The following is a 25050-nucleotide window of genomic DNA, read 5'->3' on the forward strand; positions in this document are numbered from 1 at the left end:
GTAGTCACCAAAAGATTTAATCCTGTTATCATGGTTAAAGCCTGCAGCAAATTTTAACACCTTCTCTGGCTAAGTGGCTCTGTCCAAAAGTGATCTGGGCTCTTTGATCCGGCTTCTTCTCAGGTATACCTTACCTCGGTCGGGGGGAAGAGGTGCCTAAACCATAGAAACATGTTTCCTCACAGTTCTGAAGGCTAGAAGTCTCAGGTCAAGACAGCAGCAGTGTTAATTCTTCCTGAGGACTCGCCTCTCAGCTTGGCTCTCGGGTGGCAGTTCTCTGTGTCCTACATGGTCTCTACTACAGCTCCCTTTCCGAGGGGCAGTGGGGCTGTCTGGAAGGTTTATATCTCCCTTTCTCACAGACCTTAAACTACTCCTGAGATACACTCCCTGCTACTGTGCTGACCCCAAATCAAACTTAATTAAATTACCAAATGTTTAATAATGTGCTTTGTGAATGAAAGAAGCAACCAGAGCTTTAGACTGTTCAGAAAACTTAACCCTCCACTGTAGGCTAGAGTCTGGCTTCATGGATGTGTTTGTAAGCTGACTAAACAGGCTGTAGGACTATTTGTGTCAGAGAATTGCTGCATCTAATGAATGTGAATGAGTGAAAGAAGGGACTTAGGAGTAAAGAAAATGTTCAACATATGTGTATATTTATACATGAGGTAATAAGTGAATTATAAATACATATAAAGTCTGGGTATCTCTGATTCTTAAATGACATATGTACAAATGTCATGATGCCCTTTACTATAGCATCATCATTACTAGAATGAGAATATGTGGGCAGGTTATGAGTAAAGATGCATTATAAAGTCCTCCCCCAACTTCTTACCAAGATAGGAATTAAATAATTTATGGGACTCCTGGCTTGTGAATGTACAGATATATAAGATTATAATTATAGATTAAAGTATTGTGTGAAATTTCCTGCTCCTTCAGTATAAGTTTTATAAAAAATATGTTAGCCAGGTAATTTATGAGGGAGCATTTATTACATCATTAAGTATGGTTTCTATTTGACTAGAAATTGAATTAATTTTGTTCTTCTCTGATACCATTTGGGGTGGGGGATATCTTTAAAGAGCTTCTTGAGCCCTGGCCGGTTTGGTTCAGCGGTTAGAGCGTCGGCCTGCGGTCCTGAGAGACCCGGGTTTGGTTCCTGCTAAGGGCATGTACCTCGGTTGCAGTTTGTCCCCGGCCCTGGTCAGTTGTGCGGGTGGCAGCCACTCGATGTGTTCCTTTCACGTCGATGTTTCTCTCTCTCTCTCTCTCAGTTCCTCTCTCTCCCTCCCACTCTACCTGAACAAAAAATGGAAAAATGTCCTCGGGTGAGGATAAAAAAAATTAAAAAAAATAAAAATAAAATAAAGAGCTTCTTGAATATTGTATTAAGTTTATGAGTATTTCCCCAGAAACAACACATACTCTTCATGTATTATATTTCACAATACAGTAGAGGACTAAAATTCTATTAAATTTTCTTAAAACAAAATAAACTAGATATTTACCTCTGGATGTATGGTCCTGTTATATCAAAAACACACAGACATATGGATCTTATTTAGAGTTAGTTGTGGAAAGCACCATCGTTGTTTTCTCTGTCAAGTTCATTGAATCCTTTATAAAAAATACAGTTTGTTGTCAGAGGACTTTCAGGCCTTACAGGCAAAATTAAATGAGAAATCTTTTAGAGAATTTGTTTAGAAAAATCACCAGAAAATTATCTAAGCATAGAAAAATTTTGAAAACAGATTTGGGCAAGTGTCTAAAGTTCTGCAAAAAATGTAATTTGATTTAATATAATTTGATAATTTTTTTAGTATGCCTGTGTGTATACATATATACATACGTGTGCATTATATATAAAATGGCTGTGTATTTCCGTGTATATCGGAGCTGGTGTGGCAGAGAGGCTGAGTGCGTTGGAGTCCAACATGAGTTTCAGTGCCGGCCCATTGCTCCAACTCCTGCGTCCCACCTATAAAATAACAAAACTAATACTGGTTTTATTACTACCGTATTAAATGACTAAACAGTACCTTTAACATGAAAATGCACAAGACAGGATTTCACTGCCCTTCTTCCTTATTTAATTAAAATTAAAAGTTGAAGGTTGAAAAAATAGTTTGACCTAACAATGTTTTGTTGTGTGTTTTAATTAAGATCAATAGGGAAAGTTTTCACTGTGGTGTCTTGCTTGGTTTGACTGTGAGTCTGCTTTCTGTGGCCTGCATCGTCCGTCCACGCCTTCTGTGATCCCCCACTACACCAGCGTGTGTCTAATGGAAGGTTCTGTTATAGGAGAGCCTCCTTCGTGCTGAAAAGAAAGCCATTTAAATATAAGTGCAATTAGCTATAAATGACATAAATGTAATGTGTGAAATATCTTTCATATGATCTTTGTGTGGGTGAATACAAAATGGAACCTCATGTCTAACATGAGATGTGAAAATGTACCCAGGCATCCTTTTTTAATTTTTTTGAACAACACATGGGTGTATTCATCTTATTTATGCTTTTCCAATCATTTTCCTCATGGATCCTGGGAAGTGTTATTGGAACAAAGTCTTCTCCTGTTCTGGCACACCACAGATTGGTTATCCCCAGTGAACTTGTGCATGTAAGATATCTGGATCCTTTAAGACCAAGTACAAAAATCACTAAAGGGAAAATGTTTCCAATATTTGACAGTTTTTCTCATTGAATACTTAGAAATGCTTGTTTTCAGACTTGACCGGAGAAACACTTTGTTAACCCTTCCTGTGTGCTACATTTGAAGGCGGGAGGGTCAAAGAAAAAGTCATTTATAAATAATATTCATGAGTCAGGAAGATTTAAAGACAAGAGTTAATAATAATATCCTTGCTTATTAGTGTTTATTCTTACCCATGAGGCATTTTTGTCAGCCTCTGAATTTTTATATAAAAGTAGCGCAGGGATGGGGAGAAACCTGGGTTCAGAGAAGGCCAGGGGATCGGTCTTGAAGTTGTGTTTATGCAATTAACAGTTTTTACTTAGTTTTTCTTTTCTTTTTTAAGATCAATAAAAATAGAAATGTCTCCCTAAGGGTGTTTTTATTCACAAGTTACAGACAAGTTTTCCTATTTATTTATTGCTGTTGTCAGGGGAGGTGGCCTCAAGAACCGAGATAGAGAGCATTGGGGGGGCACAGCCGGCAGCCCCCCGCCCCCACAGAGCCCAGCCGCCATTGGGTGGCCACACTGGGATGAGGTGGCAGGCTTCACGCAGGCTGGTGGTGACAAAGCAGGACCCGCCCACGAGGTGCAGCGACCCCTCTCCCAGGGCAGTCAGGACCGCGGTGGCCCCGTAACGCGCGCCGGGCAGTAGTAGCTGCTCCGTGCTTGGTTACGTGTCCATCGTGACTTGTCGCATTTTAATTCTCAGCAATTCCAGCAGGGAGGTAGATAGTCGCTTCTTCATTTTTAAAGAGGAGGAAACTGAGGCTCAGAAAAGTTCAGTGTTTGGCTCAGGCTAGGAGGTCAGATTCAAAGGTCACTCTCGGCTCCAAGCCGTCCTCCGGCCGAAGCTCCGCGCCGTCCCCGCCCGCCGGACCCAGAGCGCAGGTTCTGCACGGCCGGGACGAGAGCGAAGCCGGATCTCTGATATGTGATATTGCCAACCGAAGGTTATTTAAATCCCAAGTTTTGTTCTTAAAACACTATATCAAAATGTTGATCATTTAAAAGCCAAGCAGTCCTTCGTTTCCATTGCCGTGTGCGGCCTGGAGCCCGGAATCCACCTCAGCCTGAGGACGGGACACCTGGCAGGGCAGAGGGGGACACCTGGCAGGGCAGAGGGAGCGGAAGCCGCCCCCTGCAGAGCCCGCTTGTGCAGCAGGGAAGAGAGAAGGGTGCTAACACCTGTGCAGGTCTGGGTAATGTGCTTTGGTCTTCATGCCTTCACTCAGGTGGAGCCCGAGAAGTTGAAGACACTAACAGAAGGTTTAGAAGCCTACAGCCGAGCCCGGAAAAGAAACAGAAAGTAAGCACTATTTTTTTTTTCTTTCCTTTTCTTTTTAAAGGATGTAATTTACTGGTTCGCCTGTAAAGGGACAATGAAATCTCACTGATTTTGTCCATCTGGTAGCCTGCCTAAGAACAATTTACTAGTTATCACCAAAGAGGACCAGCACAGACAAGCCAAATTAGCTGTTACAGAAAATGTTTTCTTAGCAATGGATACTGTGTGGGGGTTCCCTCTGCATCCGCTCTTTCCTAATTCCGTCCATCTCCACCCCTCTGATTCAGGGGGCAGGAAAATAGGATTAATATTCTCAACATGTGGTGATTCGGTTGTCTCGCAAAGTATAGCAAAAGTCTACCATTTACCCTTTGGCAAATTAACAGTTACTAGTCAAAGTAATGGTAAATAACTATTTTCTTGGGGCAAGTGCAGTAAGTTCTCTTTGGAATTATAACAAGACGTCAAACCTGGGATATTATTATTATTGAAGTTTTTCCAGATTTCTATATTCTGAGTAAATGGGGACTGGACAAGTAGATCATGTTTGAAACACAGTTTCCACTGTAATACAATGTAGTTTTGTATGTCATAACTATTCTTTTATTTTGAGGTAAAGAACTTCAGATGTTTGCTTCTGTATATGTACATGGAAAATTATCAAAATATACATATTCTTGACCTGTTCAGTTACTATAGTTTTCATATTACCAAACATCCAAGAATTATGAAATCGGGATGATTGGGAGTGTAACCTTGTATAAAAGGTTTATATAATGATATCAATATTTATTAAAGGGCACTCTCGTTCTCTTAGTGGTATCATCAATAATTCTTGCCAGAGATAAAATTTTAGACTTCAGCAAATCTTGGGGAGACTCTCTTTGTCTCACTGGACTGTCTCATAAGAGGATGTCGACTACCGGGGGCCACTCCTCCGCAGGACTCCTTTGGGAGGTAGCAGGTTGGCACTGGCTGAGAGCCCCGCGAACCGGCAGGTGCATGCACAGCGGACATGAGGCAGGAACCGCTCTGACATGGTACCTTCCTTGAAGGCTCAGTAGCAGGAAAAGGCCTATAAAATTAATATAAGGTCTCGAAGAAAGGAGGGAAATAGCAAATTACTTACATCACACATTTGCTATGGGCTATTTGCTATAGAATATCAACAGTATTTGTTTATTTGATATAAAAAAAAAATCCCTCAATATCTTTTTTCCATGAAGGCATGCCAGTTGGCTGGGTTGTGTGCAGAAGTCCCCGAACAGAGTTGATAACACTGAAATGAAATAACTCCTCCAAAGATTTAGATAAAGGGCCTTGAAATGAGCTCTACTTTCCCCACAGATTTGCTATTAAGCAATTTCTGAAGGTATTGAGTAACAGTGATTTAAAAACTTTTTCTTCAAAGCAAGTTTACTGTTTGTAGTGAATTACCTAGAGGAAGTCTGACGAAACCATAGAATGCAGACTGAAGAGCTAAAGAAGAAATTATGAAGCGCACATTAGTAAAAAGAGTTTTATTTATACTATATGATCTGAGTAGACTGACTCACCTGTACATGCTCAGAAGAACAGTGTGTGCTTTGCATGTGTGGTTTGTGCAATCACAAGACGGGCCAGAATCCCCGAGCCCATTTATAGGTGAGAACACTCAGACCCAAATCGCTTCAATAAGTAGTGGAAGGCCACGTAAGTGATGAATGATGTGTTGAACCCAGTCATTTATTCATTCCCCAATTTAAGGAGACTAATTTACCCACAAATCAGTGCCGGGCACAGTAGTACAGGACTTGGAGCTCAGTGGTGAAGAACACAGATCCAGAAACAAATACTCGGAATGTTAGAAGTGTAGTGACCGCCAAGTGAACAGTCTATTTGGGGATCAGAGAGAAGCGGCATTAAACTCAGGTAAAGGAAGACTTCCTAGAGATGATATCTGAGCCAAGCCTTACACACTTTCTGGGTATTAGCCAGGCAAAAGAAACAAGGACCAAGATGTGGTGGGGTGAGAGAGTGTTAAGATAAAGTCCGCAGTTGGAACTGGGGACTGGAAGGTGTCGGACAGGAACCTAAGAGACGCAACCACAGGTGTAAACAAGAATCAGACCATAAGGACCCAGGGAGGGCTCTTAGGACCCTTTATCTTAAGAGCCTGAAGGGGACAGGTGGGTGGATTTTCACTTTAGATATGGTTGTGCGGAGGATAAATTTTAGGGGAACAATTTTGGAGACGCGGTTATTTAGGAGGCCAAACGGTAGAGGACAAGGGAGGATGAGGCTCAAACCAGGAAGAGAACAGTAAGGATGGAGTAGGAGGGGAGTAGTATAGAAATACTTGGGAGGTAAAACTGACAGAGCCTCGTGGTGATTGACTGGAATGTGATGGAGAGAAAGCAGTCAAGGACAACTGTCGGGGTTTAGTTTGGATGACTTGGTGGGTGGTAGAAACCGACGGAAATGGAGACTACAGGAAGAACTGTTGGGTGCTGTATGGGGGGCCTGTGGGATAGGTTGGACTCACGGGTCTGAAAGAAGTAGTCTTTGACGTTGTAAAAATGGCTGCAATCACCCAGAAGTGCTTTAACCATCTGAACAGTGGGCTAAGGGCTGCACACTGGGGCATCTGGACATTGACTACAGATAATGAAGAAGATGGGCACAGTGGGCAGAAAGGAGGGGGAGAATCAGTGACGGGAGAGGAGGGTGTTAGAAGCCAAACGCTAAAATTTCAGGGCAGTAACATGCTCCGCAGAGGTCCAGTTAGACAAGAACTGAGACCTCTCCATTGACTGGGCAGTTTGCAGGCCATACTCATCTTCGTGAAGCCGGTGTCCTCTGGAGTAGTGGGTGTAAAAACAAAGTGGCCATGGGTTTCTCCCATTAAAGTGAGAAGTTCCTGAAAAATAACAATGGAAGAATTTTTAACATTACGAAGATTTGACTGCATTTGTAGATGGAGGGATAAAGAACAGAGGAAGAGACTGAAAGAGGAAGATGGTATTTGGAACAAGATTGTTAAGAGATTGGTCTTTGACCTGAACTGAAATCCTGTTTCTTTCATTTCATTCTTCTGTGCCCTTGGGTATGTTGCTTAACCTCCCTGAGCCTAAATTCTTCATTTCTAAAGTAGGCATATTAATACCTAGTTTTTAGGATTTTTGTAACATAACATAATTAGAGCCTTAACACAGTACTTGGCACATGGTAATTATTTAGTAAATAGTTATTTTTATTATAAAGATACAGGTGAAAGAAACAGAATTGTATCTGATATTTTTGCCAGTTGAAATATTCTACTACCATGTTAAATGTTTAGAACTTTATGTAGTCATTTTAATCCTCAATATCCTACAATTTGTACAATAAAAATATCTTTAAACTTATATGCTTATTACAGCCTAATCACAAAAGAAATATTAACATATTTCTTGAAGACACTACTCAGGGTCATTTTATACTTAAAAAAAGAGGAAATAGCTTTGTTCAAGAAAAATTCCAAGCTTTTAGAACATTGTGGTTTTCACTTATGTGAAGATTAAAATTTCTGTCTTAGATGTTCATATAAATTATTTGGTAACTTGATTTTTATGAAGCTGGAAAATGATAAAGTAATAAAACAAATCACACTTTTACTTTAAAATCAAGAAATGACAGTGTACCAAATTTACTTAAATCTGTATACTTTCTCTTTGGATAAGGTGTCAGAGTCTAGGGTTCTTGATATGTAAGTCTTATCCAAATGTGTTCTATTCTACGTGAAGTAAGTTACCCAAATTTTAAATTGACAGTGTGGAGCAACATGTAATTTCTCATGTCCCTCCTATTTCTTGTATCATTCGCAGATGTGTAACTGGCGTTTTTTTTTTAATTAGTGAAGATAAGGATGATATGTGACAATACAGGCAATGAAGACGAGAAGTGGCAATTATCTCCATTAATAACTAGAAATGTGATTATGTGAACATCTATTGCTTAATCAAGTAGATTTTAGAGTGTCCATTAGTAAAAATGTTTATTATTAAAAGTCAGCGGGGTATAGAAAATACTAGAAGAGACACCACGGGAGGCTCTCTGGACTGGAAGACTGAATTTTGACTAATTGTTCATTTCAGGAACTCACGGAGTTCTTTCTTCCTCTTTTAACCTCATTTTCCCTTTACCTGACAAGTGAGTGTAAAAATTGGTCTGCAGATTCAGGGTTTGGGAGAGTCACTTTTTACCTCTTGGTGCTCATGATGTAATCAAGTAATTTCAGGCCCCAGGTCTCTGTATCTATTCTTTCTTCCTAAGTAGTCAGTTCTTCCCCTATTAACTACTTAAGTTTGTTAAAGAAAAATATTATACTAATTTAGCTTTAATTAATTAATACAAGGTATTTACAGACACTTTAATTATCTTGTTGAAGAATGAGATCACAAACTCCTAAAATTCTATCTTTTCATTTAACAAATAATGTTAAATTATTTATCTACTTTAATAGTGATGTTGTAATTTTTTATAGTTAAGTGAAAATTCTTTATGACTCCTTATTTATTACTTTTGAAAACTATTTGTATTTAAATACCCATCTTCCTCATTACAAAATTAAGATTGGTTTCACCAATTCTCCCTAAAGAGTCATGAGGTATTATTGCATACAAACAGTTGTCAAAATACCTACTTTTCAGGATTGTTATATGGAATAAATAAGATAATGTATATAAAGAATTAACATAATTCTTGGCCCACCGAAAATTTTCAATAAATAGTAGCTATTTTTGCTATTAAGGTAAAGGTGAGAGAGATTCTGTGACGGTTATTCATGGAAGCATTTTACCTTCTTCTTAGAACTTTATGTAGTCAATTTTAAACCCATAAGATCTTATAATCAAAATGCATAACAAATATCTTTTAAAACTTATATTCATACTTTTCAATACAAAAGAAACAGTAAGGACACATCTATTTAATACATGACACAGGTATAAATATTGTTGGGCAACTACGCAATGTGTGATACTCTCAAGACCTTCTCCACAGCCCACAAAAACCTCAGCCAAGCTTAGATGGCCCTGCAGAGTCCTGGGCCTGCATTCCTGCCCAAGTGCCCAGAATTATGCTTAGCAAACTCCTCATTGGGAAAACAGGGCAGGCTGACTCCCCAAATACCCAGGGCCTCTTAAAACTAGAACGGGTAGATAAATAAAAGACAATGTATAAATAGCTTATATCAGTTCGGACAGTGCTCAAACAATGATAAGGGAAGGAAAAATAAGTTGCAGAATGCTGTGTCTATCAGGGCACCTTTAGTGTATATTTTTAAAAACCGATCAAACAGTACTAGGTACTGTTCGTGTCTGTATCATATAAAAGGTGGACACATTCTAGAAGGATATACAACACAGCTGCCTTTGGAGAGGAGCATGGGAGAGAATGGGACTGGGAATTGATGACAAATGGGAACTTCACCCTTAACTTTTTAAATAAAAAAGACTTCGAGAAAGTATATAATTTATTAACAGTTTATTCTTGGAAATGGGTTTGTTAGGAGTTGTTGTTTTATGCACTTTTCTGCACTGTATACATTTCTAAAACTAAGTGGGAAAAATATAAAAGCTAGAAGCTAACTCCCAGGTCAGCAAAAGGTGGGTGGAGGGCGTTTGGTGCCTCCTTACCTTTATAATGTGGTTAAAACCAATACATTAATCTTCCCTTTTAGTTAAACTGACTTAAGTGCATACTGTATGTTTTCCAAAATATAGGACCATCATGCTACCTTTGGACACATGTTTTTATTTAGTAAACATAGGCATCTATGATGTGCCTAGCTGCACACCGCTCAGGGAGGGAAGCCTCGGAGTTCTGCAAGGTGCACACAGAAACCAGATGTGTGAATTTGGTATATGGGGATAAAACCTGGTGAAGACTGTGATAAACTGAAAGGCCTCATGTAAAGGCATCCCTCTAAACACGTTGTAAGCCAAATTAAATGGGACTGTGGGCCAAATTTTTCCACAATTATAAATTTCCAATCTCTCTGTAGATGCTGAGATACAGTTTAAATCTAGGAAAGGCCTGTTAATAGCCTGTTACGAAAAGTTTTACCTCTGCAGCTTTTCTAGTAGTTGTCCTGACAAGATAAATGAAATGAATCACCTCACTCAGAATAATTGGATAATTATCTATATGCATAAAGAAGGGAAAATAGGTTAACAGAATGGACGAAGGATACATTTCTGCAGAGATGGATAGTGTAGATTTGCCTGATTTGCCTGATTTTAGTAACTAGTTCAACAGCTTCCTAGATGTAAGTTTCCATAAAGCAGATGTGCCGTGTGTGTTATGCAGGCCAAACGTGTGTAATGGACTTCTGAGCAGGGAGAAAGGGTCAGACAAATGATAGACGCTCAGAGAGTTTTGTTCTTTATCTGTTCAAATAGTTATGCCGTTTTGGTGTGGGGCAAAATAGGGGTGCCCAGGCATGGAAGCAGCCTCGGGTGTGGCGAGCTTGGCTGTTTCCCATCTGGTATCAGCCTTCGTTTGCTTGACTCTGAAGCCAGGAGCTCCAGAGAGGGCAGAGGGCGCTCCCTAGTGGCCAGAGCCTGCAATTCAGCCCCTCCTCCTCTCCCCTGGGCCACACAGCCTGGCTGCCTGCAAAGAAACAAGCCAGAACCAGAAGCAAGGGCAGGGCAGGCTGGCATCTGGGAGGATGAGCTGCATCTGTGAGAAAAGAGACCCGTGGCCCAAATTTCTTGCAAAATTATCGGACCATGGGAGAAGCACGTGGAAGGAGAAAGAATCCGTTTTCCTCAATTGTGCATTCAATTTTTTATTTCATAATTCTCCTGCTTTATCATCAGTATTTAGTGGTGAGAATTCCAGGGTGTTTTGTCATCAGAATTTTCCAAATGCAAATATAAGTTGATTTTCTCTGGTAGAATTGGTACTTCTGTTTTCTGATTAAGGAATTAAATTGCGATTTTGTTTCTTTAATTTATTAATCTGATGTGTTGTTTTCATTAATTCCAGAAGTGGAAAGCTAAATAACCATTTAGAAGCTGCTATTCATGAGGCCATGAGTGAACTGGACAAAATGTCTGGGACTGTAAGTTAATTTATTTTTCCATTATGCTGTGTTTCTTTGAAAATAAATTGTATTACAGTTTTTTTGCTGAAGTCTCTAAAATATTGTCAGGCAACTCATATAGCAATACCAAATTACTAGGCTCAAAAAGACAAACAAACAAAAAAGACTGATATCAGAAAAGATTCAAAGTAATTTAAGAAAAAATAACCTAGCAGTATTAACTATGTCTTTTTATGAGATAAGTAACTTTTGTTTTTTTCCCCACATAGCATTTTTTGAAAATAAGAGCAGTAAAATATTGAATTCAAACCATAGCTTTCTGCATTGGACTCTGAATAGCTGCGGTCATTAGTGTTGCCTAAATATTCAGTAATGCACATTTTGTCCATAGAATGAAAGAGTGAAATCCAACAGCCGGGTCAAGGTCAAGAGTATATTGACCTCTCATTTCCCTTCTACTCCAACCTAAAAAACAAAATATTGGGCACAAAATTCTGTTAAACTAGCTCACATAATAACCTCTGGTTTTGGAGAAGTAGTGTTTTTTTCTTTACTTTATTGAACAGTGCATATAATAGTATTGAATGTGAGCCATTGAATCATCATCTTCTCACTAACGTAAACACTCGAAGTACAATGTTGGTAATCTCTTTATAATGTGAATTATCTAAAGCTCTTCAGCTATGAAAGGTCATTATCTGAGACCCCGCCAGTGGCTGTTGTGACAGGTGTGCATCGCAGAGTCAGAGTGTTGGTGTGGGCTTCAGAGGTTCTGTGAGCCAACCTGTCATTTCACAGAGGGTGAGTGGAGGCCCTGAGTCACTAAACTTCCTGGTAGAATGACAGAAAAGTCTGGAACAGGGATTATGTACTCAAATGCCTTCTAGGGCCAGACAAATAGTATCCATAGGTAAAGTGGGTCAGGTATGAGAAAAACAGCAATTTGAGCGGATCGAGAAATGCCAGCCACGATGCACTGGTCGGGGTAGGCTGCCTGCTAACCGTCAGTCACAGTGGCTCCACACAGGAAACCTCCAGTCTGGTCTGGTTGGGGAAGGCCCTGCTCCACTGGGTTATTCAGGAGCTCGGGTTCTTTCTATACCTAGTGCCCACTATTTCTCAGAACGCCAGAGTGCTCTGTTATGCCTTTGCATCCAGCCCAGCAGCTGAGCGGAGTGTACACAGAGGACTAGCGGGACAGGTTTCATGGGCCAGGCCTGAAGCTCATCGCAACATAGTTTTCCATCGTTTTTCACAACGTTTGTGGTACTGACTTTCCTGGCCTCGCCCAGCATACGGCCTTCGTAATGCAAGGGGACTAGGACCTGCGTTGTCCGATGTGCCCGCTCAGGAGGAAGAGGAGTGGGTTAGCAAGCGCCTCGTCGTGTCTGCCTCAGGACACTGGCTTTGTCCAGCGGGCAGGCAGGACAACGGGACTGTGGCGACCCCGAGTGTGTGCTCTCCAGGAGGAGTCCTCTCTGTCCTCCAGCGGACCGGAAGGAACCATGTGGGAAATCGTGCCGGTGCTGCAAGATCTTTTTTTGCGTGAGATCCTAGAAGTAAAATTTCTCATCTTTTTAGGGTTGACAACTAATTTTAAAATAGTAAAACATCACATGGCTAAACAAAATATCTTTTCAGGCCACACTTGGTCCAAAGGTTACTAGTTTACATTCTTTTTTTTTTTTTTTTATCCTCACCCGAGGACATTTTTCCATTTTTCGTTCAGGTAGAGTGGGAGGGAGAGAGAGGAACAGAGAGAGAGAGAAACATCGATGTGAAAGGGACACATCGAGTGGCTGCCACCCGCACAACCGACCAGGGCCGGGACAAACTGCAACCGAGGTATGTGCCCTTAGCGGGAACCGAACCCGGGTCTCTCAGGACCGCAGGCCGACGCTCTAACCGCTGAACCAAACCAGCCAGGGCCTAGTTTACATTCTTGAATGAAGGCCTTTTTCCTAGATTATAAACAGGTTTCAGTTGTAGCTCCTTATCAGAGACTAGTGATTTTTTAAAAATGTGTATGAAGGGGTTAGGAGGAAGAGGCAGTTTGAAAAACACATAAATGTTATTTTTTAAAGTTAAATATTATTTTTGAAAAAGTCTTCTGCATTTGACCCTGAATAGCATTGACCTTTGCTGTTATCTAAATGTTATTTTTAAAACGTACAATAGAGCTAACTTGTAGTGGATCTCAAGAGCACATCTCTTCCAACTCTGAGTTCTGTGACATCACATTGCTAGCTTGAAATTGACCGTGGTGGAAGTATTTACACCACGGAAATTGGCATATGCTACAATGTGCTGGAGTCCCTCCACAGAGAGCTAGCTAGCTGTTAAGCATTTGCTACCCCGCTGCCTTGGGTCCATCCTACCTTTCCTGCATCTTGATCTTGCCCTCTCTCATCAGAAGCCACAACACAGCATGGGGCATCTGATCACCCCTCCAGCACCTGCCCTCTGCCCTTCAAAACCATACTGCCTGCTTTCTGATACCTGGCAATCATGCTCCATGAATGCTTCAGCCCTGCTCAATCGGATACACAGCCCCGAATCCTGCTGGTTTCTGCGTTAGTTTATAAAGATGAGCTATATTAATTGCTCTTCCCAAACTACACAAGCTTAGATCTGCCAACAGATGGTAGTGGTGTTCCATTTTCCATCCTGACTCATAAATAAGAGTCCGTCCTTGGGCCGAGGTTCTTAAAATCACTGACCCCTCTTAGTAGTTGTAAAATAAGTAGGGCGATGGTGTGAAGAAGAATATGTGGTTGGTGTGTGTTCATCCACTCTCCAGATCTTCGCGGCACTGCTGCCGTCGGGCTCTCTGACGGGAAGGGCCTTATTTTCAGCCTAAATACACAGCAGCAGTGCCAACTGCGCATCCTATTTCCCGCACCTGAATTTTTCCAGTTCCTCCTTTGCGTTTCGCTGTTTTGAGGGTCCAGAGTGTTTCTCTCGTTGTACATTTCCAGGATTCCTCCTACTCTGCGGGCACGTTGAGGTCTCGGGTCTTGGTAAAAATGTTAAATGCCCTACAATACCAGTGATTCAGAATGAAAGCCTGAGTCTGTCCCCTACCATGTCTGTCAGAAATCATTCTTTTCCCACCTCTTTATTTCCAGGTTCACCAAATCCCACAGGGAGACAGACAAATGAGACCCCCCAAACCCAAGAGGAGGAAGATCTCCAGATAACAGGGACTACTCCACCATGCGCAGTGTTGTTTAAAGGAACGTGCACAGATGTATCTGTATATGGATATTGATATAGCCACTGTTATATCAATATTTGTATTATGGCAGATAGCTACCACCACCACAGGGTGCTAAAAGAAACAGTGATACAATATTTTTTTGATCAGGAAGGATAATGAATGCTGGAAAAACCAATCAAAATCCCTGAATGATGAGTGATAAATGGTCAAGAGATGACTGAGAAACTCTCCTTTTCTATAATACTAAAATTGTGATTATAAGAAATAGTCCAAATGTTTCTGAAGAATTTTCAATGTTGTATATAGAAAATACAGAATTTCATGGTGATATCAGAAATGTAAATATTGTACAATATTGTCATGTACAAGCGTACCTAATGCACACTTTATCTTTTATTGTACAAAGAAATAGTGTACAAAATTCTTTGGTTTCTATGGAGTACACCTACCAGAGACTACCAGTGTAAAGTGATAAATAAAAATACAACCTAAATGCTTTTCTATGATAATGTAAAAGATGCTGTTTTTGTATTTAACAGCAGAGAAAAGGCATGATGATGTATTACCTGAACTATGACATACACTGCACACCACTGAGTGTCCATTTATATTGTCTGTTTGGAATGAACCTGGAAGCACTGGACTTGACCTCGGGTGTCTAGGAAATCGAAACCTTGCATATTTCTAAAGGGATGAGGGCTCACAGGTCTAAATTAAGAATTCAGAAACTGCAACCATTTGTTGCATATTTTTTTTACCTAAGTTTTAAAGTAGAATAGGTTTTATAAAAAAAAAAAATCTTAGATGGAATATTTTACTCAGTCATTTCTGTAGGTAACGTTTGATAGCCACCTACTGAACTAGATCGCTTGTGCTACCACGGTCGCTGCCCGGAGTTCAGTTGTTTTGTGAACAGTACCTGACAAGATGAGACTCTTCTGTTCCCACACGTGGAGGCGAAAGCCCCACTTTGAAATCATTATCAGAGGGAAGGTTGATTATAATTCAGTTTTCCTTTAGTGGCAAAAAGAAATATGAATCGTCAAAGCAAGTTTGATCTATTCATTCATCAGTATTACTTAAACCAGAAGCTAAGGTGGCTTGCAAAGTTGTTAGCAATGGTAATTTTTTATCAGTATTATGTAACATATCAGATTTATTTTATTTAAAGAATTATTTATACCATTAACAGATTCTTATATATATATATATATTAATGTGGCTGAAATGTGCAGGTTAAATCTATTAACCAAATTATTTATATTATATTAAGTGAGAAACAAATTTGAAACAATGTAGAAAGAAAATACAAGTATACAAACCTGAAACTGTGAGCCATTGTGAAGGACAAGGTTATTAATAAGAAATGTAGCACAACATAGTTTCCGTCTTTTTTTCAGTTTTTGTGGTAGTGGTCTAACCCTATCTCCCAGGCATTTGAGCAAATTTTCGGGCCTCTAGCCTGACAATACATCAACAGAAATCTATTATCCCTTTATTCTTATTACTACCCGCCCCCACCCCCAAATCCTTACATCCCTAAGGAGCACTGCCTTGTCCCCCAAGCCTGGGGCTCACTCAACAGCTTAGTGGCGGGGCTGCTGGGAGGCCTTACAGTAGCTGACTCTGACCCCCAAATGCTCACCACCCCCCTTACTCCTCCTCTCTCATCCACCCTCCAACTCCTCATCCCCATGATGTAGCAGAGTTCCAGTGACTCAGGAAAAGGAGACCAAGGTCATTCTTCCAATTAGTTTCTTGGGGCCACAGCACAGAGCACTCCACCTGGGCTCACTTTTAATATCAACAGTTCTTAATTCTTCCCCCAGGTCTCCTGTGTCTCTGTGTCGTCGTCCCCCCCCCCCCCCCCCCAGCCTGATGGAATGCAACCGGCCACACTGGCTTCATGGCCTGGAGGCAGGACCCCTTCCTTGGGGGGGGGGGGTCATCTTGTCTTTCCCCAGTCCTTCCTGTAAGCACCTACAGGAATCTTGTGTGTGGTTGAGTTGGTGCATTTTTCTTGTTATAAGTTGGTGTGTTTGGTATGTTTAAAGCATTAACGTTGTTCTTTTTTTTTTCTGCACCAACCTGCTTTTCTACTGTTTTGTTTACACGATTGTTCTTATTCACAGATAGGTGCATATCTATCTGTGCGGTGTTTGTGTGTGTGTGTGTGTGTTTGTGTGTGTGTGTGTGTGTGTGTGTGTTGATATGTAGAGGTCTCTTTAGCCTTTGCTTTTTTGTCTTCAGACAGAGTTTGTGTCAACCAAGCCTTCTTTTTGATATTTTAAACTGCTTGGGTTTGTGCTTCCCCCGCCCCTCCTGTGTACTTTACATCAGCAGACGGTGCAAAGTATGTTTGCGCCCGTGATTTCCCTGGCTGCTCACGGCTTTGATGTGGGGACAGGTGTCGACGTTTCACTCCACACGGGGTTTTTTCCCTTTCTCTTTTACAGTCATATGGTTTCGTGTAAGCAGTCAATGTAAATATTGTTAGCATGACAGGTCATGCAGTGCTGTAACATTTTTTTTAAATGTTGCACCTACTTTACAATTAAAAACATTGGTCACCGTACTTGAATTTTGCCCATAGAGCCATTTCTTTATCTTTGTATTAAAGCCGATTCATTTTTTAAAAATGAAGGCTAGCCCTTCTACATTAGTATGTTTTTTATTCCCTAAAATAAACTTTTTTCCTAACATACCTGAGAATGGAAACAGAATGAACAATTTTTGCTCATTTAAAGAACATAATCCCCCCTCCCCCCCCCCCCGCCCTTGGAAAAGAAAATCTAATTTTATTCTGTTCCCCTAACGGTCTTAGGAAGCACAAGGAGAATAATCTAAACCTTTAAGTACTTTTCAAAGATTATTTCAAATGAGTGAAAATTAACAGAGCAACTCTTGTTTGATTTGTCTTGTTTGTGGCATTAAAAGTGATCAGGGTTTTTATTTATTTAAAGGAACATTTTTGGTTTGTACTTTTCAGTTCCGCTGAGAATATAAATGCTTTCAGAAGAACATTCATCCCTTGTGATCTCATGGGCCACTTTCAGTCTTTTATTTAGACCCTGACTTTCAGTTATTTGCTGTGTCTGTTTTTTAAGTAAACACAACCTTCTTTTTTGAATACGCAGCAGAATTGTGGGAGGACCAGAGGGCAGCTATTTTGCCTTCAGTGAGTTTTATGAAGATCCTCAGCTGACTTATCCCACGAGGTGACTCCTGCTTGTTTCAGGCTGTGATAGCACTGTAGTTAGCTTCAGTAATCTTCATGCCGTTTGCAGCGTTCCCTTGCAAGGCACAAGCAGTTCTGCATTGAGATTTTAGGATCTAAGATGCTGGTGACATCGCTCTTTCTGAAAAGATTCTAGACCAGTGATTCTAGACCTTTCTGAAAATCTAATATCTTCTTTATTTTGCCCTTTATGCCCAAATGGTATAATGCAGGACTCAAGACGTATCACTGCAGTGTATAAAATGGGTTATGCATTACTGGATTCATTTGGGGGCTATGAACAGATTAATATCTACCAGTCCGAACTGTAATATTGAATTAGTTTATCTTTTTCTTTCATTCACTCTATCACATTTGCATTAGCCAAAGAGATAAGAACATTAGTAAGTCATATGTGTAAAAAACCCCAAAGTGATTATTAAATCAGTGAGCCAAAAAGCAATAAACAATTCAAGCATGGGGTATCCTGCTAACAGTGGGGAGTCTGATATAGAAAAAAATATACAAAAAGCATTTTCTTAAATATGAAAGATTAATTTGTATCTACTGTACATATGTATTATCAGCCTTATCTGCTTTTATACACACTGTGTGTGTACCTCAGTGTCCTTTTATAAACTGGGAAAATGGTTGATTTCCTAATTTGTTATGTAAATACAAAGTTGTCTATAAATTGGAAAATTTGATGCCGACTGGCTTCACAATATAGAAATGTGTTTTGTAACATCATGCCTTTATGGATTAAGTATAAATACACTGAATGGTCTGTGTAGAAGAGTAGCAATTTACATTCACCTGCATTTCAAACGAATATCTTTGTCCAAATGGTTATACTCTTAGGAAAAGAAAATGACATCAACATTCTCATTGTAAAAAACAAAGATGGTTTTGAAGTCACCAAAACTCCTTTTCACACTCAAGAGTCTTTTCGGTACCACGCAAAATGCCTTGTATTAGATTTCCATAGGCAATTCATTGATCCAGGTCTGGGCTGTACCTAGGAGACCGCCCCAAACGGAATTGTTCTACTTTAGAGACAAGCTGCGCATCTTAATTTCTACATCATAGGCAGGGGAAGAACCATGGCCACCTTGCTGCTTTTAACTTACTCTCTTCTGCTTTATTTCCGTACGTCTTGGACAGCACCACACAGATAAGCAGGGCCGAGCTCTCCTGTGCCCAGGGTGTCAGTCATCTCCACCGAGGGCCAGTCAGCCTTGGCACTGTGAACGTGTTGGGGGAGATCGTTCTGCCGTTGTGGGCTGTCCTGTGCATTGTAGGATGTTTGGCAGCCTCCCTGGACTCGACTCACCAGATGACAGTAGCATCCTTCCAAATTGTGACAATCAAAAATGACTTCACACATTGCCAAAAGCCTCCTGGAGTGGGAGCCGGGGGCGGGGGGTGGGGGACAACATGAGATCTGAACACCACTGCCATCACGGAATCAGTTAGGGAACATATGTCTGTGTAAACTATGGGCATGTTTTGCATGCTGTAATCAACAGGAAACTGATTCCTAGATCAAAATCCAAAACAAAATCCGTGCCAAAGGAGTGCTTCTCAATCCATCGTTAAGGAAACAAGTACATTAGCTTTGGTTTCATTTTTAACACATTTGATGCTTTGATCATAAGGTCCAGGACCATCATGTCTTGGGAACTCCCAGGTAAGGGTTAGGAGAGTGGCCTGAACACTGTGGTTCTGACTTTCAGAAGACTGATCGCCCACTTTGGGTAACGCAAGGAGCTTCCAGTAGGGGGAGGTTCCCACTACTGCTGTAGCTCCTCCCTTGGTCAAGATGAGGAATTTGGCCAAGGGGACCCTGTCATATATGTATTTTAACAGCTCTCTGCAGCAGCCCGGTTCGGGAATCGGTAGTGTTTGTGTGATCCTCTTAGAAGTTCTGATAGAAGCGGTTCGGTAGATCTTGGAGATACCATGGATAAATGTATTCATTCGATAAACATTTATGGATTCCTACTCTATGCCACATCCTGTGTGTGGCAATGGGGACACAACAGAGAATAAGACAGACCTCACGACAGCTGCCCAAGGAGATGGCCAGTTAATCGTGTAAGTACAATAAAAGGTGATGGGGCTGGGGCAGAGAAGCCCATTGCAAGTGCCTGGCATAATTTCATGGGGATGGGCCTTCGGTGAGGATCAAGGAAGCTGAATAGGCTTAGTCAGACAAAGGAGACGGTGCAAGAGTGAATCAGGCAGAGAGAACAGACGTGAGAGGGTGGGCGGCTGAGGAGCCTGAGAGAGGAACAGAGTGCAAGAGAGGTTCTGGAGAGAAACAGAGCGAGGGACAAAGTGGGGTCCAGGCCAGTCTTGTCAGGACTTTGCACTTGATCATCACTAATGGCGAACTATTGTAGGGTTTGGGGGAGGGGAGGTTATGATCAGGTTTTTTGTTTTAAAAAGAGTATCCTGACTGCAGTGTGAAGAAGAGGCAATTGGAGGGGACAGCCTTGGGGAACACGTCACATCCCTCGTGTCAAGTGCAGCACTTTTAAAAAGCAGGTACTTCCTCAGAAACCAGGATAAAATCCGGGCCACTCTAATTCTTACTATGTGTGTTGAGCAAGTTCCATCCCAGCCTTGAGGGATAGATGTAAATACACGTGTACAAATCCACTTCCGTGGTCATGAAGACGTGCTAAGTGGTACACTTACGTTGTTTTGCCGACAACATTAATTCCCTGTTTCTTTCACACAAATGGGTGTGCTACTCGCCGAGCAGTCGTGTTTCTGCTTGGATGATCAGAGGTTGGGAAAGTTGAAAATACCAAAGCCTCCTGTCAGAAAACAAGGCCTGCTAACCAGAATGCACAGGTAAGTGTGGGTCAGGGTCAGACCTTGGGAGTGATCGCGTCCTGCTGCACCCATCCACGGGAGACAGGAAGCTGCAGAGGAGCAGGCAGGTGCCGGGGGAACCACGTGAGCACCACGGATTATGAAAGCACAGCAGAGCGGGACCACAGGGAGCCCGAGCCCAGACCAAGGCCACCTGGCTTCACAGACCTCTGCCCCACAGCAGGGGAGACCACAGTGATCTTTCATCAGCCATCCCAGCCCATGATATTGTACGTGCCCTTCGAAGTCTCCCAACCACAATTAGTCACCTCCTACATTCAATGAACATTGAACTTGATTGGGTTTTTAAAAAAAAAAAAAAAAAAAGCAGAGGCAATGCAGTATCAGGCATTCAGTCCTATGATCCAGGGACCAGCAAATAGGCCTTCCCTCCAGCAGGGTCCTGGCACAGGACGTGGGCCTCAGTGGGGAGACTGCCCATCATAATGTTTGCAAAGTGGGCCCTGGAGGGGGATAGTCTACACTCAAATCTAGGCTGTGCCACTAACTAGTTGTTTGACTTTGGGCAAGTGCTCCACCTGACTATGTTTAGTTTCATCTACAGAGGTGGGTAATAACAGCACTTTCCTCGCGGGGTTGATTAAAGACAATGAGATCATGCAGTTAAAGCTCTGGGTGCCTGGCACATAGCAGGCCCTCGGGAGGTCTGTTAACCTGCTGTATGAAAGATTTAGATTAGAGAAGGGAACTTCCTGCCAGGGAAAGGTGTCAGACATAAGGGGACTTGTGTCTAGAGTTGCTGTGTCTCCCAGGACGCCCTTAAAGGTCGGGGTGTGGCTTACCTGCCCAGGGCGGTTCTGACAAAGCAAACTGCCCAGTTTCTGGATCAGCTTCCCAGGGTGTTTCTTAGATGAACCCTTCTGTCCATAACGCCATGACATGCGGAAATAGACCAGCAACACGACCTCCCAATAAACTGGTCTGCGAAGTCACTTCTCAGGAAGCCGAACGCATGGCTGTGGTACCCAGAGCAGAAACAGAACTTCTCACCTCCAGCCTGAGTGAAATTGGAAAGGATTCTTCAAATGAGTAGCTCAAGATGTGAAGATTTTAAACAACTGAAAATCAGTCAAATCGGGGAAGACAGAGTTTAGTACAGGGAAAAGTTTATTTGACTAGAGAAACTGAAATCTGGGATCCTAGTTCTTGATGCAGACAGACCCATAATCACTAAAGCAATCCTGGGGCAGCCTCCAGGGGTATGAATCCAGCCATTCAGTAGCTGTGTGACCTCAGGCAAATTACCACTTCCCAGCCTTTGCTTCATTATCTGAAAAATGGGGACAACAGAAACTACCTTATAAAATTGCTTGAGGTAAATGAATTAATCTACGTGAGTGACAAGCATAGAATAAGTGCTTTGCAAGTCTAGCTATTACTATTACTATTATTATTATCACTGTTAACAATAGAGGCTGAACCACCCTCACTTCCTCCATCCGTGGATGGAAATGGCGCAGCCCTCATGCATCTTAAAGAAAGAACCAGTCTTCTGTGGGGTGGTCACTTAAGAGGATCCTACCGTTCACATGTAACCATTTATTTCTCTTTCCTGGTGTAAACGCAGATGCTCTTGAGAGGAGAAAGATTTTAAACCAAGTGAGAGTCAGGAAGCTCCCCGGGCCCCAGCCCGTGGAGGGTGGGAGGAAAGTGTCCGCTGTCCTAGGGTCAGCTGTGCTCAGGGGAGGTGCCACACCGAAGCGTGCCTTCAGACGGGAGAGAAAGAACTAACCATCTACAGTGATACCGTTCATAAGTGCTAGTGAGGACTATTATCTATTTCTTAATTGGAAGTTTATGTCTAAATACTAAGAATATTCAGACTGTGAAACCTTAGGCACATCTTGCTAAAAGGGGGTTCAGAATTTGTCAGACACTCATGGAGGGAGATGGTTTAGCTAAACACTTAGCGCCCAGGGGCAGGCCTGGATGTGTCCTGTCTGCTCAGCAGCCTGGGCCGCTGCCGCACACTGGGGCCAGGAGGACAGGTGGCCTAGGCTCTGGTCCCTGAACTGTGACTGTGCCCCCAGGCCTTCGCTTTCCCTGCCAAGTTAATCTTTAATAGCTTTCCTGGTCAGGGACGACAGCCTTAGGACATCTTCTGCGACCTTTACCAGGCTCTGCCCCCCCTTTTCCAATCAAATAGGGATTGTCTCGAATTGGTAGGTTCTTTCAAATTTCAAAACAAGCCTAGAGGCTCCGGGACTTATGATTTCAGGCTGATTCTGACTGTTCTGATTCATTTGCAAAGAGTGGGAAGCAACAATTCACAGAAGCTGGAAAAGAAAGCGTGCGAGGGGCGGGATGGAGAACCGCCCTGGCTCTGTGGACGAGCCATCTGTCCAGCCTGAGTCAGCAAAGATGGACAGGCCGATCCCCCCCGTTCTCTGGGCCTTCCAGCTCTCCCCACATGCCCAAGGCAGTCATGGAGCAGGTGAGGCATCCGGAGAGGAGGAGAAAGTGTGTGCCTTCTGCCTCGGAAGGCAACTGGGTCAGCCGGCGACCAGGCCAGACAGCGCCCTGTGCGGAGAGCAGAGGGAAGCAGCGTGGTTCCGGCCTCAGCAGCGCCCTGGTCCACGGCGGTGGCCCTCAGCCCTCACTCCCAGGAACTCCCATCAGGGAAATAAAAGTAACATTCGGACACACTATATACAGGCATGAGCATGTGTAAATGTTTGTGCTGGTATGTGTGCTGCTGAATTAATATATTATGTGGCATAAAACACAAAATAGAAATTAGAAAGACCGCAATGAATGGAACATAAATGTAAGTTTTTCTTTTTTTTTTTTAAATCCTCACCCAAGGACACTTTTTTAATCTTCAGATAGAGTGGGGGAGAGAAATAGAGACACATTGAGTGGTTGCTTCCCCCACAATCCCGATCAGGGCCACGGACTGAACCGCAACCGAGGTACGTGCCCTTGACCAGACTCGAACCTGCGACTCTTTGGTCCACAGGCTGATGCTCTATCACTGAGCCAAACCTGCCAGGGCAGAAACGGAAGTTTTTCTATTTCTCTCTCTCACCCAGTGGATTATCTTGCATTGTGGCTGCAGGGTGTGCGACAAACTTCAGAAATCACTCTCAGCGATGAGATGCTGGGTGGTCACAACATGTGTCTCCCTTGAGCGAAGGCGGTGATGGAACTGAGCCATCAAAGGGAGCTTTTTGGGGAGACCCGGTTTTTCTTATTCAACTTTCTATGCTTGATTCTAACTACATTGTAAAGGAGACAAGAAAGGAAGGACAGCATTCCTGAGAATCTGGAACCTAACATGGAATGTATGTGTTACATTAGTGCACGTGAGTTCTGGTACGTCTTGACAGGTGCCCAAGGTGTGTGGTCCTAGGTAGCTTATTCATGAAGTCGTGGTGTTTTGGGAAAAGAGCAGAACTGAGTTCTAGTCTTAGCTCTGCTGTTGCTGTGTGACCTTGGACAAGTGCCCTAACTTTTCTAAACCTTGAGTTGTCTCATCTGTCACTAGGGGCACTGATATCACCCTACCTGCCCCACAGGTGATCATGAAGTTCACATGAATGTACAAAGAGGTATTTTGCAAAAAAAATGCAAAACATCGTATGAATGAAGTCAAGGTACTCAGACTCAAGTGCCCTGTTGACCAGAACTCTTCCACACGCCTTCCCCGTGTGGTCTGCACTCCCTCACAGCACCGCACCTGGGTCCAAGAGCCAGTGTCCCAAGACGCCAGGTGGAAGTTTACTGCCTTTACCAACCCAGCCTCTGAAGTCACGTGTCACTGCCTTGGCCCAGTGCATTTGCTTAGAAGCACGGCCCCTCAGAGGAGAATTTGACTCTCTCTCAATGATGTGACAAAAATGTGCACACACATTTCAAACCACGACGCACATTTTTAAAAAGTATATGACTGGAACATATTCTCTTTCCTGGTATACGTATTGCTAAGATACAAGTAATTGCTAATACATGGGGAGCAGTTATGTGCCAGGAACAATGCTAAGCACTGCACGTGTTGGAGCTCAATGACACACACACACACCCCCCGGGCTTTGAGACAGATACTAGCATTTCCCCACTTTATAGACTGGAATCCAAAACTTAAAGATTCGAGGTCATCTGTCCTTGTTACCCAGGTAGGTGATGCAGCCCCGCAGAGGAGCCCGAGCAGGCTGAGGCCCAAGCACCGTCCACGAAGCCACACTGCCCGTTTCCTCTGGCTCTCCCTCACATATGGAGGATGAGGTCCTACCAAATAAAGTTCTCAAGGTTAGTAAGTGGACGTGTACTATATACGGTCTCACACACAAAGAGCACATTTGCACAGTTCACAAATGATATGGAGAACATCTCTTGATAGCTCTGTGAAGGTTTCTGGAGGGAGGAGGCTGTATTTGAGGGAAAGATGCTGGGATAACGCCTTTGTGGGGTAGAAGGGGCCTCCCCCCCCCTGCTGCCGGGGAGGGGGAGCTTGCTTGGGGGAGCAGGTACTGAGTGTTGTGGGGGAAAGGTGAACAAAGAGGCAGTTCCCCCTCTTCATTTCCCACACGGGGGTCAGGAGGAGATTTTAGAAGAGATTAATCTAAACAAGGTTTCTTTCTTGTAAAGAGGTTTATGAGAGAGGCTGTGCTGTGGAACGTGAACTCCCTCTGTGCCTCTGAAAACGTTAGT

General features: G+C 42.5%; 1 protein-coding gene across 1 annotated transcript in view; it reads left to right on the forward strand.

Moving 5' to 3' along the window:
* MBD5 (methyl-CpG binding domain protein 5) overlaps positions 1 to 18289 on the forward strand; it is a 439511-nt gene extending 421222 nt beyond the window's left edge. Inside the window, exons 12-14 of the mRNA XM_036254977.1 lie at positions 3938 to 4011; positions 11002 to 11077; positions 14188 to 18289. Coding sequence (XP_036110870.1) covers positions 3938 to 4011; positions 11002 to 11077; positions 14188 to 14259 — 222 coding nt within the window. The 3' untranslated portion in view covers positions 14260 to 18289. The remainder of the gene's footprint in view (positions 1 to 3937; positions 4012 to 11001; positions 11078 to 14187) is intronic.
* The last annotated feature ends 6761 nt before the right edge of the window (positions 18290 to 25050 follow it).

The sequence above is a fragment of the Molossus molossus genome, unplaced genomic scaffold (genome assembly GCF_014108415.1).
Source record: "Molossus molossus isolate mMolMol1 unplaced genomic scaffold, mMolMol1.p scaffold_m16_p_11, whole genome shotgun sequence".
In the NCBI taxonomy this organism is placed as follows: Eukaryota; Metazoa; Chordata; class Mammalia; order Chiroptera; family Molossidae; genus Molossus; species Molossus molossus.